The following is a 19389-nucleotide window of genomic DNA, read 5'->3' on the forward strand; positions in this document are numbered from 1 at the left end:
AATCCAATATGCCGCATTTTTCGTGGACACACGTGTCGTGATTGGTCGGATTCCGTCGAACTTCTTTCCTGTCTGAAGGTTTTTTTCCCAACTTCCTTGTGCATGTTCTGGGGGTGTAACGTACAGACTGTGTATAGCTGCATTCGCCGGATGTAGATGAAACAGTCTGTTTTAAGAGACTAGGGAAGGGGAGGAGACGGGGGGTTGGAGTGCCCTCTAATTGTCCAGAAGTGTATGGAATATTTCATCAAAAATATATATTTGTGAGAACTATGGTGTTTATCTTTCCAATTTTCCTTGACAGATGGAAAAAAAAATACGTTCACCTATTACGTAAAAAAAAAGAATTGCTTGGTTTTGTCTGGTCTCTACACCTTGCGACCCTGGAGTATTTTAGTGGACTTTTATTTTGACAACGTAGTCGTCTGTACTGGAAGACTCAGGCAAGTAATCCTATATTAAGAATGCAAAGTGTGTGTGTGTGTGTGTGTGTGTGTGTGTGTGTGTGTGTGTGTGTGTGTGTGTGTGTGTGTGTGTGTGTGTGTGTGTGTGTGTGAGTGAATGAGCAGAATCGTGTTCGGCCACAGCTATGCCATTTTATGTGCAATCACAACTTCTTCTTTACACTTTCAGGAAGAAGTGGAGGAGGAAGCGCCCACAGGTGCTCCAGAGTGGAGAAGCACGCAGGTGCTCCAGAGTGGAGAAGCACGCAGGTGCTCCAGAGTGGAGGAGCCCACAGGTGAGCCAAATTGTAATCAGCCACTGAAGTGCACTATGACAACCCTCTGGCTCTGACTTGACACATGGTGCCGAGTTGCATTTCAAATTAATCTTCATGTTCCCAGCTTTCAGATGATGTGTTCCACTTCTATGTGGCATATAGGCTGCTGTTGACCGGCTATCTGACCTGAAGAAAAAAGGCCAGAGGGAGGGGTGGAGTAGAAGAGGTTTTAAAAGTTATTAAAACTATATTTTTCAATAGGAAATCATTAAAGGAACACTCCGCCCATTTTCAACCAGCTTTGTATCATTAGAACATCAGTAGTATATCAGAAAACTGTAAACTGTTTTGAAGTCTGTCATTTTATTTGACAGTTATTGAGTGTTAAAGTGGGGACCAGTGACATCACTGGTCCACACTAACTCAAATTAATAACTCATTAACTCAAATCAACTCTCAATAACTGTCAAACTAGATGAATGATGAATAGTTTGACAGTTATTGAGAGTTGATTTGAGTTAATGAGTTATTAATTTGAGTTAGTGTGGACCAGTGATGTCACTGGTCCACACTTTAACACTCAATAACTGTCAAATTAAATGACAGACTTCAAAACCGTTTACAGTTTTCTGATATACTACTGATGTTCTAATGATACAAAGCTGGTTGAAAATGGGCGGAGTGTTCCTTTAAGCTATCACCATTAATATAATATTACAATGTAGTAATAATAATAATAATAATTTTCTTTTTCTTTTCTGGTTTGGCAAAGAGTAAACTTCAGAGAGCCTCCTTATTTAGGCTAAAGTAAAGCTTTGAATGAGTAACCTTTGCAAGGCAGCTGGATTCATGTGAAATAATGAGATCAGATCACACAACAAATCTTTTGTTTTTGCTTGAGATTGGTTGGTTGGGTTTGTTTGTGAAAGCACATTTGGTGGCGTCAGGTTATTGAATGAGTCGATTGGGTTCTGGAGATGCTTGGAGGCACCCCCCCCCCCCCCCCCCCGTCCCACTGGGCCTGAGTATGAGAGGAACCACGGCGAGAGGCAATTCAGCAAATGCCAGGACCATTGAGTGCCTCACTGATGAATCCACTGAACTGCCATTTGGATTGTATTGTACACCTCAGATGAACAGACTCATGCAGGGCAGAAAGGCCAGACAGGCAGCAACAGGAAATTAATTTGATGGAGACTGCGGCAACGACAGACGACAATGAGGGGATGACCTGGGAGCTGGAGCAAAGAAGCTGCGAACAAAAAAAGGTTGTGATCTCCTGAGGGCCCACGCAGAGGCGGACCTGGCTTTTTATGTCAGAGCCTTTATGATTTTTCATGGAATGATGATTTTCCTTTCCAAGTACAGCCGTGTGGTGCGGGTCGTTAGGTGGATCGACTTCACCAGGGGGAAATAAGAACATAGACATGAACCATTATAGGCTGTGACTATAGCACAGCATGTGATGACAAAAGAAATAGACCCACGAGGGTGAACTATGTGTCTCATTATATGCTGTAACTCTGGCTGAATGCTGTTTCATTTACTCATAAAAATAGGAATTACTATAAGTGCAAGCTGGTGATGCTGGTTGCAGAACCATAGAGGTAGGACTGAGAAAACAAGCAAAACAGAGACAATTAGAGTTATATGGATTGATATATATATGACATGTTGTGAGATCTCACTACAAAATTATCCTTGTGATAGTTATTTTTTGAATCTTTTTTGTGTGTGGGTCCCTCCACTGATGTATAGGGTCACTCAGGCAAAATGGCTTGTAAAAATAACTCCTTTGAGATTAGAGACAAGCTTTTGCTGCCCTCTAGAGGCAAAAAGAACAAACGAGATTAATTCTTAAAAAGGGTGGGGGGGGGGGGGGGGGGATGAATTGGTGTGAGTGTGACTGATCACATGAGGAGAGCATGAAGCTTTCCTAACACACTTGGATAACAATCTGAACACACTATCACTGAAATTACCTGACTCAAAGATGTGTGTAAATGTTAAATGTTTACAATAAAATGTGAGAGTATACTCTTCAAAAAGGATCACAATTGGGAAATGTAGTAGCCTAAATTCATATGGTAAAAGTACACGCACGCACGCGCACACACACACACACACACACACACACACACACACACACACACACACACACACACACACACACACACACACACACACACACACACACACAATGTTGGGGAGTAGTGAATGACATGTAGTTGAAATACATAGTTTAACTACATTTTGCAGTTCGATGGTGGTAATTAACACATGAATTACGGTATTAATTAATGCTAGGTGCAGATTAATTAATCCATGATGACATAGGCATAGCCTACTTAATTAATAGTAATTCATATATGACTCAGTCTGTTCATCAAACATACCTTTCATTAGTTGATGATGCGGTAAGCATCAATTAATGGCTTAATTCATCATGAGTTAAGCATCAATTCATGCACATGTGTGCACCAGTATTTTAAAGTGTTACCGAAAAATCTGGTCCAGGTGACATATCAAAGACTGCAGGATACTGTGCTCACCTGGTAGCACATATACGACGGAGGCTCGGGGCCAAATCCGACCTGAGGTCTTTTGCCACATGTCATCCCCTCTCTCTATCCTCACCTTTCCTGTCTGCCTACTGTCCTATCTAAATAAAGGCAGAAAGGACCCCCAAAAAAATAATCTTAAAAAAAGACTGCAGGATATTTACTGAAGATTTTCAGGCTCTTAAGTCCGGTAAAAAACTTCCTAATTGTGAAGCGCAACTTTCTTTTTCAAATCGCACACTCATATTCCTCTTATCTCCTTCTTGTCAGACATACTTCAACAGTCACAGATCAAGGTTTAAAGCTACAATATGAAATGCTACAAGAGGAAGTGGGCTATAGCTCACACAGATAAACATGTGGCTGTTGTGTGATGTCTGAAGGTTGTTTGTTCAATCCCTGCCTCAGGCAGCACCAGTGATGCTATTTTTATCATCATCAGTAGTTTGAACACTGATAGAAATAAGCTGATGTAGGAGTCTCATCAGTCTCTGACTCTAGCTCAGTCAGAAAAACAGCTGCTCACTCCATCGATTCCAACCTATCTCACTCTTTATGCTCTGTGTTGTTTTCAGTGTGAACACTGTGTAGAATTCAGAAGGTGAATTCCGAACAGCTCATAGCTCAGCAGGCTGAGTAGCTGTGTCTGTGTTGTTACCAGACAGGTGGTCTATTGGTTCGATTCCTGATGGAGGAGACATATTACAGCACCGCCCTGTCTTTAATGTCACCAGTCACCAGCTGTGTACGCCTAGTGGCCGGCTTTAATATCCTCAAATTAATCAGAAGTGTAATAAAAACAAACAAAAAAACTTGCTGCCTAAAAAGTGACAGATGAAATTTCCATCTGTGCACATCCCAGATTAGAACTCACAACCTCTCCCTCTGAAGGCAGCTGACATAGACAGTGAACCACAGAGGCGCTGCCACTGATGCAGTATTTCTCTCTGTATGACTTTTGAAGTGCCTGGCTATAGGTCAAAATCTGGAAAAGGCTACTGTATATTTTAGATTTTAGTCAATTTAGAAATAGTTAAGTAGACTCAGTTATGGCAAGGGATTAATTTCTGGACTTCCAAACATCAATTTAGACTCTAGAACACCTTTCTAAATTGATTAAAAGCAACAACAGAGTCTAACAATTTCCTGGTTTCACCTGAAGGTAGCCTGGCTTTCCTTTGAGTGAGCGACATTGAGAAAAAGTGAGAGAGAGAGAGAGAACGGAGTTTGGCAAAAATCCCGCTGTAAAAAGTTAGACCTGTCTGGTTTTTAAAATGTTACATTTCAGCTGTCAATCAACATAAGGTGGGTGTGTGTGGGTCATAAAGTATTTTATGCTTGTGGGAGAGACAGAGAGAGAGAGGAAGAGAGAAGAACATGCAACTAAATCCAGCATGCTGGATTTGTACCAGGGTTACTGTGGGAGGACTGAAGCTTACATAGTAAACTACACACCCCAAGCTGAATTTAATTGAATGTACCTGAAGGCTAGCCTGGGTAAACCCAGCCTTCAACATGATGTCACAGGCTATGCCTGTAGCGTAAGTTTCTTCATGACTGATAGCACATAGAGGTCACGTGGAGGCTCGGTTTACCTAGGCTACCTGAAGGTAGCCTGGCTTTCCTTTGAGTGAGCGACATTGAGAAATAGTGAGAGAGAGAGAGAGAACGGAGTTTGACAAAAATCCCGCTGTAAAAAGTTTGACCTGTCTGGTTTTAAAATGTTTACATTTCAGCTGTCAATCAACATAAAGCTGGTGTGTGTGTGTGTGGGGGGGGGGGGGGGGGGAGTCATAAAGTCTGAGAAAAATGTAATGGTAAAAATACAAAGATAAGAGCTTCCTTTATTTCAGACATTTTATGCTTGTGGGAGAAACACAGAGAGAGAGGAAGAGAGGAGAACATGCTACAAAAACCTACAGACTGGGTTTGAACCAGGGTTACTGTGGGAGGACTGAAGCTTACATGGCTAAGCTACACACTCAACTCAGTGTGCCACCAGGGGACACCTTCTGGTGTTAATTAGTAATTACTTTATTGAACAGCCAATCAGTATCCTCCAACGACCTGCTAGAGGTTTGAACTAGGGGTGGAGCCGAACCCAGTATTCGGAAAAGCACAAATACCTGGTTTTTTTACAAATGTTATTTAATTCATACAACTACTTATACAATTATTTGTTTCCTCTGAGCTCTATGGGTCTGTCTGTCTGTCTGTCTGTCTGTCTGTCTGTCTGTCTGTCATGCATTAAAACTAAAGTAACTAGCCTGTTTTGAAAATCTGAGGAGTAGAAAGTACAGATATTGGTGTTAGAAAGTAGGAAGCAAAAGTAAAAAGTTGTCAGAAAAATAAACTCAGTAAAGTACAGATACCTGAAAATCCTACTACAGTACTACTACACATACAGTAACAAAGTATTTGTACTTAGTTACTTCCCATCTCTGCCTAAATTATATACCAACGGAGTGCTCTAATTCAGTGGTTTTCAACATGGGGTCCGGGGACCACCAGGAGTCCTTGAGGGGAGTTCCAGGGGATCCCCAGCAAATTGATGAATTGCTAAACATTACCATTACTTAATTATCAAGAAGATAATGCAATTATAGAATGTAGAAGAATGGCTGATTTGGACATAGTTCCACTGTTATACAAATAGTCATAGAGTTCTGGCAGGCCCGTAGCCAGAGTTTTGGAGATACCGAGGTCATTTTAGCGTGGCGTGTGGGGCACAAAAAAAAAAAGTGTCCATTTTAAAGTAAAATGCTTCAATCTGGTGCACTTTGAGAGCAAAATGAAGAGGCTAGATCTATAAAAAAAACTACAGACATCATGTTAGATTAATATCCTCTTTACTGTGCTGTTGCTTTACAATGATACAAAAAATAAATGTCTCCCCATATAATATAATTTATATTCTGCATACAGGTCACCACATATGGCAGAATACTGCTCAATTAAATACAATGGCCCATCTACACAAACATCACTTACAGGGGATATCAATACAAAAGGAGTCTCTTGCGCGTCAGCCCCTCCACAAAAGGAGGTCGGTGCTCTCAGGACAGGACAGTATCACGACAAAAGTTCAATGGACAAACCAAAGAGCATCCTGGAGCACACGATTCACTGGAAAATTGCTTTATTCAAGGTGCAGTGACTAACTTCACTAACTATCACTTACAGGAGTTACTGTATTATGTTTTTTTTATGTTATGTGTTTGGACCCCAGGAAGAGTAGTCTCACCTTGGTGCAGACTAATGGGGATCCACAATAAACAAACAAACTTACCCATTCACTTCTATGGAACTGTCCCCAAAGTCTAGCTCAATGAAAAATCTGAATGTTGTGAGTTATCTCTCTTCCTTCTATAGCACACAGAGAGGAAGCAAATTGTTGCATTTCCGATCAGCCGCATTAAAACATCAATGACAGATGAATAGATCTGGGGACCAGGTCATGACCTCGGTGTCCTCAATGGTAGCTACGGGCCTGAGTTCTGGACAAAATCATAACAATAAAATTATTATTAATATTTCTCAGATTTGGCTCCGAGAGACAAAATATCATGAGATGAAGGGTTATACATGGACTCACTGTACTACACTTAGTTGCTTCCATAACTGCTAAAATATTATCTGTAACCTAATATGACCTGCTCAATAGTGTGAAAAGTAATCTACTGGATTACTCAAACTCGGGGAACAAAATCTGATGACTTTCAGTTCCAATTTCTGGTAGATTCCTGTACAAATCATTGTATTTACAGTATGGCATCACTGTCCAACACTGAATTACTCTCATTCAGTACATATCAAGAGAGTTGCAGGTGAAGATCACGAACTAGTAGAGCACTGATTCATCTCATCCTTTTTCATATCGACGACCCTAATTTAGTCCCATTTGATGAGATAATAATATTAAGACTCAGATTTAGACACACTGGACAAAACAGTTCACTATTCAAAATGGGTAAACTAAACATAATACGGGCAGATGCGACTACTGTGGCATGTTATGCACTCTCAGAAATATGAGGCAGAAAGAAGGAATCTAAAAGTACACTTACTTCTACAAAATAATTCAGGAAATGAGTGTTATCGAATCTTATCATTATATATATTATTATAATAAATTAATAATAATAATAAATACTAGACATTCCGTCTGTCCGAGCCTTCACATCTCCCAGAGTCTACCAGAAAATGGGGAGAAAAATACCACGTCCATTTTGGAAGAGCTATTTGCTGTAGTCCCACTTGTGAGAGTTGAAACATGGAGATTATAATGAATGAAATGCTCCAAGTCTCCACCAGGGTGACTGCTGGTTATAGATCACATGCTGCACTTTCCTCTCACCATAACACCATGAAAAGATTTGGAAACCTTTAAGTCAAAGTGAAAAGGACGGATGTTATGCCAGTCTTACAGTTACACATTTCATTCATTCAGCCATTCATTCATCCCCAGTGAGTCAATAGAGAGCCAAAGTGAACGTCACTTCCTGCTTCAGCACTGTACCAGAGATTTTCATCCGCCATTTATTTTCCTATAGACATTTCATAAAATGCTTATAAAAAATAGTTTTACTTGGTCAAACCAAACAGTTCAGATATATTTAGAAACAGGAGAGTCCACAGAACATTTCACTTGAACTAATGTTTGAAAATATTTTTCTATTTTTTTTTTTCAGTTTTGGTCTCTTCCGATTCTAAATAGCTGAACCGTTTGGTTTGACCAAGTAATTATATTTACAAGCATTTTATGAAATGTCTATGGGAAAATAAATGGCAGATGAAAATCTCTGGTAGTGCTGAAGCAGGAAGTGATGTTCACTTTGGCTCTCTATAGAGAGCACAGAAGAGGGAGACCGAGTAAAATCTCCTTAAAACCTCACCCTGTTATCCATGATGCATGCATCCTCCGCTCTATACAAAAAAAACTCAATATCTAATAAAGATCTTTATTTTAGGTTTTAAATAGATTTACAAACCATAAGAAAAAAAGAAAATACAAACGAGAAGGAAAAAAAAAAACATCAAGTGATCGTCAAAATATCCACATGTGCATATCAAGGTAGAGATTGTAAACAGTCTTTTGAAGCCAAAAGGTGAGATTGAGGGAGAAATCAGCTTGTTGGGAGACTGTTTGTTCCCCCTTGCGGTCAGGTTCACTCAGTTGGAAAAGGTTTCGTTTGTGGGCTGGTTTTTTCCTGAGGTGCGAGTTGGTTTTCTGTAATGAACAGCTGGCTATTCCCTCGGTGATGCTGCCACCAATCGGAGCTCAGAGAACGGGGAGTGGTGGTGGTGGGGAGACGATACAAATAACAGTAGTTTGACAAAAACGAAACCCCATTCGCCCAAACATCAATACAGAGGGAGAGGGTCATTCATACAGCATTTCATGGAAATCAGGCAATTGTTGACAATGAGCAGTTTGAAATCAATCGCTGAGAATTCAGGACGCGGTAAAAGACCTGAAGTGAAATTACTTTATAGTGTGCTGTGTAAATTTGGTACTGTACACCTGTTGTAGCATAAATTAAAGTACGTACTTTAATTTATTATACAACAACTTTTTCTTTCTTTGATGTCTGTGTAAAGAAAATAATCAGTTGGTACATTTGTGTATTCTTCAATGGAAAAACCCTTGGTTTTCTTTTTAAACATCAGGTCAACAAGCATCGCAATTCATACATAAAAAACCCCATTGTAGCTCACACCTCAATTTGGAAATAAAAGATTACATCAAAACAATAAAAGAAGCCAAAATAAGGGAGAACCCTCAGCCCATTCACAATGCAACCGTTTTAGATAATTTAAGTCCAGGAGAGAATCCGTTTCCCCCTAGAGACAAAATCCCAACCCTAACACCAGATCTCAAACCTCAAACCCGTCATAACAGCATGCGAGTGAAGAACTGCATTCTCCTGTTCATGCTCAATGTCAAAGGTCAACCCTATCCCCATGCTTTCCCATGTCTCCATCATTGACTGTATATATATAGTCTACGCCCTGCTCTTTTCCTCAAACGGGCACATCTTATTGCAATGCTCGGTGAACATTCACACTCTGCAGAAAGAGATACATCAATGTTGAATTTTTGTCTGAAATACTGCTTGCGTCTTACTGTAGCATTCCCGGCCATTACCAGGAATTCAGAGTATAGACTGATGACAAAACCCCCATCATCATCATCATCATCATCATCAAACCAGATATTAAAATCAGGCTGATCTCTCTCACCTGATCTTCTTCAGGCAACTTAAGATGGCAGCAGCCCAGTCAAGCGTTTCAGAGGGAGAGGCCTGTCTGTGCACAGAACTGCCACTAGATGGCATCTTCTGAGTGTGTAAGCTGATCTCACTCTGCTCTCCTTTCTGCTCTGGAGACCTGTGCCACTCTGGCTCAGAATAAAGAACCGCCACCCAGTGCAAACATATGCGGCGGTACAGCACGCAGAGAGCATGTCCAAAATTTCGATCTCTAAGCAAAGGCAGTCAGTCCGCAGCCTTCACAGACAGCTGGGTGTTGGGTCGTAAAGCCAGTTCAATACTTTGTAAAACCAGTTCAATACTGGCTTGGCTGACAAGTCAGTTCGGCTCATGGTATTCAAACCACTGGTGAAGGCCTAATGGCTCAGGATGACTGCCACTTTGAAAGCACTGCATATTAAACAGGTTCAAGCATCGACTGCATAGATCTCAGAGACAGTACATGGGATTTCATGTTCGGCAGCCTCGCCTATCGCTATTTCTGAATGCATCCAGGCCGCACCAGTAGCATGTGATCAAGGCTGTGTCGGGACAGGACGTTTTGTGAGGTTATAAGCTACGTTCCATTCTTTAGTTCAGCTGTTGAACCTTACCTATCACACCCTCCGTGAGTCAAATGAAACCTCCTCCATCATCAGCAGGGGGGCGCTGTTATCAGAGTATCCCTGAGACCTCATAAGCCTAATTAACTCCCCCTGCCAGTGGGGTAATTCCCCCTTTGTCCAGCTGGTGGGAGGCTGGTACGCTGCGACCGCGGTCTGTTACACAAGTGATTCAGGTCTGTGCAAGGATGTGAGGGAAGGCACAAGGGAGTGAGCAGCTTGTTGAAATGCAGCACTTCCCTGTCGAGAGCAGCAGCAGCAGCAGCAGCAGCCCTGGGGCTCAAAAAGGTCAAAGGTCAAGCATGGCAGGGCTTCAAACAGCCTGCTAAGCAGGGGTCACACACACTCTCGGCTCAGTCAGCGGAAGTACACTAGTGACGCCCGACGCCACACAATCACCCTCGCTCCGTATCCTCGTTCGTTCTAAATTCGCTTCCTCTCCTCTCCTCTCCTCTCCTCTCCTCTCCTCTCCTCTCCTCTCCTCTCCTCTCCTCTCCTCTGGCTCTCTGCTTGTTTTTACTCTGATCTGAAAACCTGTGTGACTATATTACCCCCCCCCCCCCCCCCGGCCTTCACTGATGTTATCACGAAAAGGCTATGACCATTCCTCAGCCAAATTGACCAAAAGAAACTTGGCAATGAGGCAGCCTTTGTTCCACTTGAGTTCTGTGGAAGAAAGAAGGTCTCGGGAAAATCTGGACCAGTTCTCAAATATTAGTGCAGACAAGCAGAAGCAGACGAGGAAGTGGGGGGGGGGGGTATCAACTTGGCTCTCTCAACACAACAAAACATGATTACTGGAAGCTAACCTCCTGTGTGCAGGGCACGGACATTGTGTGCATCCTCTACTCAGACGACGGGAAAAGAAAGAAAGAAAAGAAAATCACATAAGAAACAAAACAAAACGACAACTCTGTAGCTTTCTTTTCTTTAAATGCATCTGGGTTTTAGTGTGCAGGTTGCGACTGCACATGTGACGGAGGGGGAGGGGCCTGTGCTAAGTGACGACGATGGGAATCGGGGAAGAAGCGGACAGGGCGGGGGCGATAAAAGTTCAGTCCGTGATGGAGCGAGGGAGTGGAGGTGGGGAGCGGAGAGGGGGGTGGGGCGGGGGTGGGGGGGACGGGTTGGTCAGGAGTCCTCTGTGCCCGAGTCATCGTCATCATAGCAACAGTCCTCGTCGTTGTCCTCGTCGTCCTCCTCCAGGTCCTCGTCGTCGTAGTAATCGTCGTAGAAGAGGTTGGAGCCATCGTCTGTGGGCGGGGCGCGGGTGGGAACGCAGTACTCGTCCAGCGTGGTGGGAACCTTCACGCCGTCACGCTCCGCGTCGGCTTTGGTGGCCAACACCTGTTTCCTGGGAGAGGGAAAGGAAGATTATTAAAAGATTCGATATTTTTGACTGAAACAATAAATTAATTTCTAAAAAAAGAACCTGAGGAATGGAGACACTGGGAATCTTGGAAGCCAAGAGAAGAAAGATTATGTGATCGTTGCGATCGACAGGAGGTAGCGACTGACACACATTTGCTGCAGTCCTGCCCAGAATTTAAAAATAATTCGAGAAGAAAATAAATCCATGCCACTTGCAGCAACGTTTGTAGCAGAATGCCACAATCCTATAACAAGAATGCAAATTCTCCGTGAGTGAGTGAGTGAGTGAGTCAGTGAGCAAGTGAGTGAGTGAGCAAGTGAGTGAGTGAGTGAGCAGAAATTGTGCTCAGCCACAGCCGTGCCATTTTAGGTAAGATCACGCCGAATCTTTCAGGAAGTGTAAAGAGCAGCCCTGCGGGTGACCAATCGGAGCCGGATTTTTGAATTTGCGATAGTTGTGCAGATTAATGGCCCAACTTGCGATGCTGCGCACAGCCTTCACCAGTCACATAGGGACTTACATCACCATACATTTACACTCCATACCCTGCACGGGTATTCTGCTCATCTCAGAGAGAAGAGCTAGTATTTGCTGTTGTACATGTTTGCCGTGCATTGCAGTGTGTGTGTGTGTGTGTGTGTGTGTGTGTGTGTGTGTGAGTGTGAGTGTGAGTGTGAATGTGAGTGTGTGTGTGTGTGTGTGTGTGTGTGTGTGTGTGTGTGAGAGCGAGAGTTAGAGAGACAGCGTCAGGGACAGAACTGATGAGGGCCATGCAGACCTTGGGTGCTGGTACACTGTGTACCTGGCAACCCATTTGAAGTGCGAATGGGGGTGCGTTTGTTTTCCCTCTGGGTACCTGATGATCTCGGCGTATTCTCTGTCCTTGCCCTTGCTGTCCCTCCACTTGCGGTACATGACGGATGCGTCCACGTTGGCCGGGGAGAAGGTGTTGGGCTCGTTCAGCAGAGAAATCACGCTCAGCAGGATGGTCCTGCCAGAGGGGGAGGAGGGGACGACAGCAGGAGGGATCAAGAGAGGGACAGAGAAACAGGAAGGGGGTGGGGGGGGACAAAAGAGGAGTGTGGAAGGGAGAATACAGAAGAGAGGTGGGAAGATAAAAGAGGAAAAGGATATCACGGAAGAGGGGAGGGGAGTGGAGGTAAGACAAGACGAGAGACATTGAAAATGCGGGAGAAAGAGGTGTACAGAGCGGGAAAGACGGAGAGGAGGAGAGAGAGAGAGTTGAGGGTCAGGTGAGGACAATCAGCCTGCTAAACTCCAGTAAGTCCATTTATCTCATTTATCTCTGCTGTCGCCTATTGATCTGAAGCTCCGAGCTGCAAGAGCTGCTCGTTAGAGAAATGACAACAAGAGCTGCTCGTTAGAGACGATAACAACAAGCGATTATTATACATTATTACTGTTGAGCTGCTCGTTAGAGACGATAACAACACACGATTATTATACATGACTGCTTTCACACTGGGCTTAAAGGTAGTCAGGAGCAGGTTTATAGCGATGGATATGTGATGATGCTGCCTTGGCTTTTTAAAATATATCATTGATGTTTTCTCCTGCTTTATTAGACGACACACAGTGGACAGTGATGGAGAGAGGGAATAAAATGTGACAAAGAAAATGTGTTGGGCTGTTATTTGTTTTTCGACGCAAATTTTCAACCACACATGTATAAACAGTCGTGTGCCAAGTCCTGATTGTTCCAGTTTACGCTTCAAAATGGTTCATTCATGACCAAAAGGTCCAGATACAAAAGACTATGGTGCATTTTCAAAAAAAGCGTAAATGGGCCCACAAAGTTAGCAATCCTGATGAGCTGACTGCAGTCACTGTGGCACAAGGTGACTTCAGAAAAGAACGCAGCAGAGACCATGATGGGTGGCCACGACCAAGTGACTGATTCACCATGGAGAGGGAGTGAGAAGCCTGGGTGGTACGGTACATCTGCTCCCTAAGTCTGCGTGCGTTTCACACCCGTGATCTGCCACCACCTCCTCTTCTCCACGTCTCATTATTTAGGCCAAAATCATGTGGCATTATATTTCTATAGTTATATAGTTATAGTGCATGCAATTACATAGAGCTATGAGAAGGCGTCTGTATGTACATGGAGCCTAAAACGAAAATAAACACCGTGGAGAGAGAATGGGAAAGCTACGGGGGTGTAATACATGAACGTGCGTGCAAGTAAATATCTGAAATAAAAGATATGAATTATGCAACATGTTTGCTGCGTTTACACTGCAGCACTTGGCTGGCAAGAGAAGAAAACAAGAGGAAATGTTGGCAAGTTATTTTGGGAAAAATTGAGAGTGGCCTCAGTCAATCAACCAGCACCAGTGGCTCCTGCATTACGTTACTGGCTTTCCTTGGGAGGTTAAGCAGGTCTGGCCTAGGTTACTCCTTGGATGGGAGACTGGAAGTGGTGTTGGAGGACCAGTAGGAGGTGCTCTTCCACTCTGGTCTGAATGGTCTGATGAATAATCTGGTCAGGTGAATATTCTCCCCAATGCCCCAGGCCAGAGACAGGGACTCTGTCCTGTGAGTGAGCACCGTCCTTCGGATGAGACGTTAAACCGAGGTCCTGACTCTCTGTGGTCTTTATTAAAGAGTAGGGGTGTAACCCCGCTGTCCTGGCTAAATTCCCACACAGGCCTTCCTTCCATCATGGCCACCTAATCATCCCTCGTTACTTAATTGGCACATTCTGTCCTCATCTCTCCACTGTGATAGGCTGATGTGTGGTGAGCGTTCTGGCACAAACTGGCTGCTGTGCATCACCCAGGTGGGTGCTACACATCGGTGGTGGATGAGTTGAGTCCCCCCCCCCCCCCCCCCCCCGATATGTGAAGCACTTTGAGTATCTAGAAAGGCGCTATATAAATCCAATCAATCATTATTATGATTAATTATCAATCAATCGCTGACCAAACAATTCTCTAGTTTCATAATGTGTCCATCTTATCCAGGTGCCTCTGATTTCAGATGTATTCAGGAGAGTCCGTAAATGCAGAGTACTGACCACAGCACATTCAAATTAAAATGCTCTGACAGTTAATTCACAGCTTTTTAGCAGTGCTGCTGCTGCCGTACATGGTCTGAGATGGGGAACAATTGGGGTGGAAAACTGCTACACGCTGGCACATTTTGGGCACGACTATCGAGTTTTTCCAGTTCTACCCGCCACTGGAAAAACAGTTACCGAGCCTGCAAACAAATGTTTTGTGCGTCCTATGAGAGAGCATTATGCTGTATGATCTATGCCAGAGGTTTTCAAAGTGGGAGGTGGGCCTCCCCCAGGGGGCGCTCCAAACTGTTTCAGGGGAGGCTGAGTGAATGGAAGTGAAAAAACATTCCATTAGTTATTACATTAGTTAACAAAAGGAGATCACATAGAATAGCCTAAATGTGTACGTGACTCCCAGAGTCAGAGACAAATAAATGCCTTCAGACAGAACTTTATATGTATTTGATGTAGTCTGAAGTGAAACAGCAATAATATCAGGCTACCTTGGCTCAATTATTGAGTGTCTCCTCTATGGGCTCAAATAACATAATCACAAGCCCATAGGCACCTAAGAAACTGAGCAAGTACACTGAGGGGGGGGTTCCAGGCTTTGTCCGAAGCGTCAGACTTTGAAAACCCCTGATCTAGGTGATGTTAGACTCGCCTGCTAGGCCTCCCCTCCCTTCCGTGAGAGGAGTCTGGCAGCGCTGGTCTACATTCTGGAATTGCGAGAAAAACATGTTCCGTTTGGTTTAACCAATCACACTCGTCTTGGGCGGTGCTTAGCGGCAGTGACCTTGGAAAATAGTTTCCAACAATCTAAATCTTCGTCAAAACTTGCCATTTTCAGCGTGTAGCAACGAGCTAGCGTGTAGATTTCTGCTGTTAGCTTGCTAGCTAGTTGTTTTCACTTTGGTGGCAGGGCACTATTTACCAGCGACACACAGGGAGGAGGGAGCGGAAACCGCTCTGATTGACATGGTCAGAGCCAATGACAGAGCTTGTAGGCGGGGAGCGGAAATCCGGCAGCGACTGAAATGGTCGCCTCCAATGGGAGAGCAGCTGGAGAGCAGGGAAGGGCTTATGCCAGCAGCCTGTTTCCATGCAGCCAGACTAAGGTGATGATGTGTACCTGACGTTCTGCGTGGGGTTCCATCTCTCTGAAGGCAGCTCTCCACTCTGTGGGTCATCCACTGGCGGGTGCAGGATAGAGATGCACACATCCCCGTTCTATTGGACAACACAAAACAGCAAACACGCTAGTAAGACTACTAAGATGTTCTAGTTAGCTTCAGACTTTCAAGATATGGCTTTGACGTTTGAAATATGGTGGCTGGTGGGCAGTGGTGGCCTAAAGGTTCGAGAAGCAAGTCGGATAAATCTGGGTGGGGAAAGTGAAAAGGCAGCGCTTGCGCCTCCCTCATTACCACCACTGAGGTGCCCTTGAGCAAGGCCCTTAACCCCAACTGCTCCAGTGGAGCTGATCAGTGGCCAGCAGATCAGACTGTAGTTGTACTGGTCAGCTTCCAGGTGTGAACGTGTGTGTGTGAATGTGAACAGGGCGCAACAACAAAAAACCAGCATTGCTCTCAGTGACACTCCCCTTGTATATAAATAAAGGCTAACAATTCTATGGTACATAAAGCTAATGTAATACACAAACTTTATGTACAAAATATTCGCATTTTGGACCCCCTTTTGCACAATCCATGTCTCAACTGACTTTAAGAATTCAAATCCTTCTTCATCCTGCTTCCCCTTGAAGATGGAGGTGTATTTATTTCCTGGATTCTCAATGAAAGAAGTACACGTTTCTCATATTGTGTTCACTCAGGCCCAGATTACTAAAACATTTAGCAGATACAAAACCTTTGCAGCGTTGAAAGTTGGCACTACGACTTGTGATAGGTGCAAGAAAATTTGCACAACCAATCAGGAGCGATGTCATAGGTTTTGCACATACGTTACACGCGCGTTTTTTGTACCCATGAAAGGCTTTAGTATAAACCAGGGCCTCTCTGAGTATATCCCAATCTGCTGAGCACGCTCAGGTCATCATGAAGGATTACACCCAATGACCTTATGAGCGTACAGCTACATGACGGCAGCTCTACTGGCGTATGAACGCACACATTTGCACTGCTCACAACAAGGTTACCTCGTAAATGTTGGGGTGCCACATTTTGGTGAGGAAGCGGAAAGCAGGTGGAGAGTAAGGGTAGTCGATGGGGAACTTGATCCGGGCCTGAGAGAGAGGGAGAGAGAGAGAGAGAGAGAGAACACACACACATTAGCAATGCAAAGGCAGAGCTGGGGCAGTTGAATAAATGCTGCTGTAAGTCTACACACTCCTTCCTTGCCTACAAGTCTTGACTACTTCACTCCAACGGTTATTACCAATGAGTCATACACTTTGTGAGAACGATCCACCTATAAGCCCAACAACACAGACTTATTCGCTCAAAGGAACAGAGAAGCTGCGTAGTAGTTAGGCTCATAGAACTTTAGAAGATTGGATACACAAAAAGAAAGGTTTCTCCTTTCTTAACGGAATCTTAAACTGTATGCAGTCCACACCGAGCAGTCTGGCTAAAACTAGGCCTGCTGGCAGAGACAGGCAGACCTACAGACACAGCAGGCTCCCAGGAGTAATTGAATCCAGAACTGAAGTCAGTATAGTGCAGCAGTGACACACACACACGCACGCACGCACGCACACACACACACACGCACACACACACACGCACACGCACACACACACACGCACACGCACACACACACAGCTGCCTCGCAGAGAGGAGGCTCCGTTCAGAATGCCCTCCTTGACAAAGACCTGTGTTTGCGGCTCTGCTGCGCTGTGTTGACGAGTAACGCTAGCTGCTGTGCTGAACGAAGACCATGACACAATATATCACGCTGATCAGCTTCAACGCAGAGTGAAAGAAAGCTATTAATAGCAGCTGTGGAGTCATGGCGAGCCTTACGGAGGTGACTGAGTATAGAGGAGCTAATGACAGTGTAATGCAATACGCCGGGGAAGGAGAGAGCGAGGGAGGCAGGCAGGCAGGCAGGCACTGCTTCAGCTGCCGAGTGCGTTGGAGCTTAGTGACACACCGATGGGCGAGGGGGTTGGTGGTGAAGAAGACATTGTTGGGGTTGTCCTCCCCAGCTGTCATTGCAACTTAAGACAATCCACACTACACACCTACACACACACACACACACACACACACACACACACACCAATGTCTTTGTGCTGAGAGACACACACCCTACAGCTATATTATAAATCGTACTATCAGAGGCGTGCAGCATGCCGCCTCCCCTTCCGAAAGCCATGCCACGGGGTGGGTGAGTGGTGGCTGTGTGTGTGTGTGTGTGTGTGGGGGGGGTACCTCTTGCACACAGACTACATTGAGAACACATTACACACACACTCACAGCATGCAGCCATCCTGCTGATCCCCCCCCTCCTCCAACCAAATATCATACACACTCTCACCCACATTTGCTGATTCGGCACGGTCAGCTGGTCCTCCCCGCACTCAAGCAACTGCCAGGAGGGAGGGGGGGGTCAGCTGGTCCTCCCCGCACTCAAGCAACTGCCAGGAGGGAGGGGGGGTCAGCTGGTCCTCCCTGCACTCAAGCAACTGCCAGGAGGGAGGGGGGGGTCAGCTGGTCCTCCCCGCACTCAAGCAACTGCCAGGAGGGAGGGGGGGTCAGCTGGTCCTCCCCGCACTCAAGCAACTGCCAGGAGGGAGGGGGGGGGGGGGGGGGGTCAGCTGGTCCTCCCCGTACTCAAGCAACTGCCAGGAGGGAGGGGGGGGGGGGGGGGTCAGCTGGTCCTCCCTGCACTCAAGCAACTGCCAGGAGGTGGGGGGGATCGGGGTGCATGGGAGCAGGGTGGGGGGGTTCCACTTAAGAGTAAACGGGTTTGTACTCAACATAGAGCGCCGATCGCTCTTTGCCTGCATTGTAGTTGTTGCCAGGAGGGAGGGGGGGGGGGGGTCAGCTGGTCCTCCCCACACTCAAGCAACTGCCAGGAGGGAGGGGGGGGGGTCAGCTGGTCCTCCCCGCACTCAAGCAACTGCCAGGAGGGAGGGGGGGGTCAGCTGGTCCTCCCCGCACTCAAGCAACTGCCAGGAGGGGGGGGTCAGCTGGTCCTCCCTGCACTCAAGCAACTGCCAGGAGGGAGGGGGGGGGGGGTCAGCTGGTCCTCCCTGCACTCAAGCAACTGCCAGGAGGGAGGGGGGGGGGGGGGTCAGCTGGTCCTCCCTGCACTCAAGCAACTGAAAGGAGGGAGGGGGGGGGGGGGTCAGCTGGTCCTCCCTGCACTCAAGCAACTGAAAGGAGGGAGGGGGGGGGGGGGGTCAGCTGGTCCTCCCTGCACTCAAGCAACTGAAAGGAGGGAGGGGGGGGGGGGGTCAGCTGGTCCTCCCCGCACTCAAGCAACTGCCAGGATGGAGGGGGGGGGGGGGGGTCAGCTGGTCCTCCCCGCACTCAAGCAACTGCCAGGAGGGAGGAGGTGGGGGGGATCAGGGCGCATGGGAGCAGGTGGGGGGGGTTCCACTTAAGAGTAAACGGGTTTGTACTCAACATAGAGCGCCGATCGCTCTTTGCCTGCATTGTAGTTGTTAAGCCGAGCTATATAATATGTAGCATGAGCCAATGTTAATGTCGCCACAGTCCAAAGCAGCTAACGCTAATAATAATAATAGCAGATGTCTCAAGTCATTCAATCTGTTGATTGACTATCATGTCTTGCACTGTCCATTTTGCAGCGAGGTTTGCAAGGTTCTGTTGTCCTTGTACCATGTGTGTGTGTCGTATGTACTG

The 19389-nt window shown here is 45.6% G+C and overlaps 1 protein-coding gene across 1 annotated transcript in view; it reads right to left on the minus strand.

Moving 5' to 3' along the window:
• Positions 1-8309: 8309 nt before the first annotated feature.
• LOC310787036 (ubiquitin-conjugating enzyme E2 R1-like) overlaps positions 8310-19389 on the minus strand; it is an 18250-nt gene continuing 7170 nt past the window's right edge. The window contains exons 2-5 of the mRNA XM_083648369.1: positions 16712-16798; positions 15686-15783; positions 12385-12519; positions 8310-11510 (exon numbers count right to left, since the gene is read on the minus strand). Coding sequence (XP_083504495.1) covers positions 11288-11510; positions 12385-12519; positions 15686-15783; positions 16712-16798 — 543 coding nt within the window. The 3' untranslated portion in view covers positions 8310-11287. The remainder of the gene's footprint in view (positions 11511-12384; positions 12520-15685; positions 15784-16711; positions 16799-19389) is intronic.

This window comes from Poromitra crassiceps (assembly GCF_964638095.1).
Source record: "Poromitra crassiceps genome assembly, chromosome: 12".
NCBI classification, from domain to species: Eukaryota; Metazoa; Chordata; class Actinopteri; order Beryciformes; family Melamphaidae; genus Poromitra; species Poromitra crassiceps.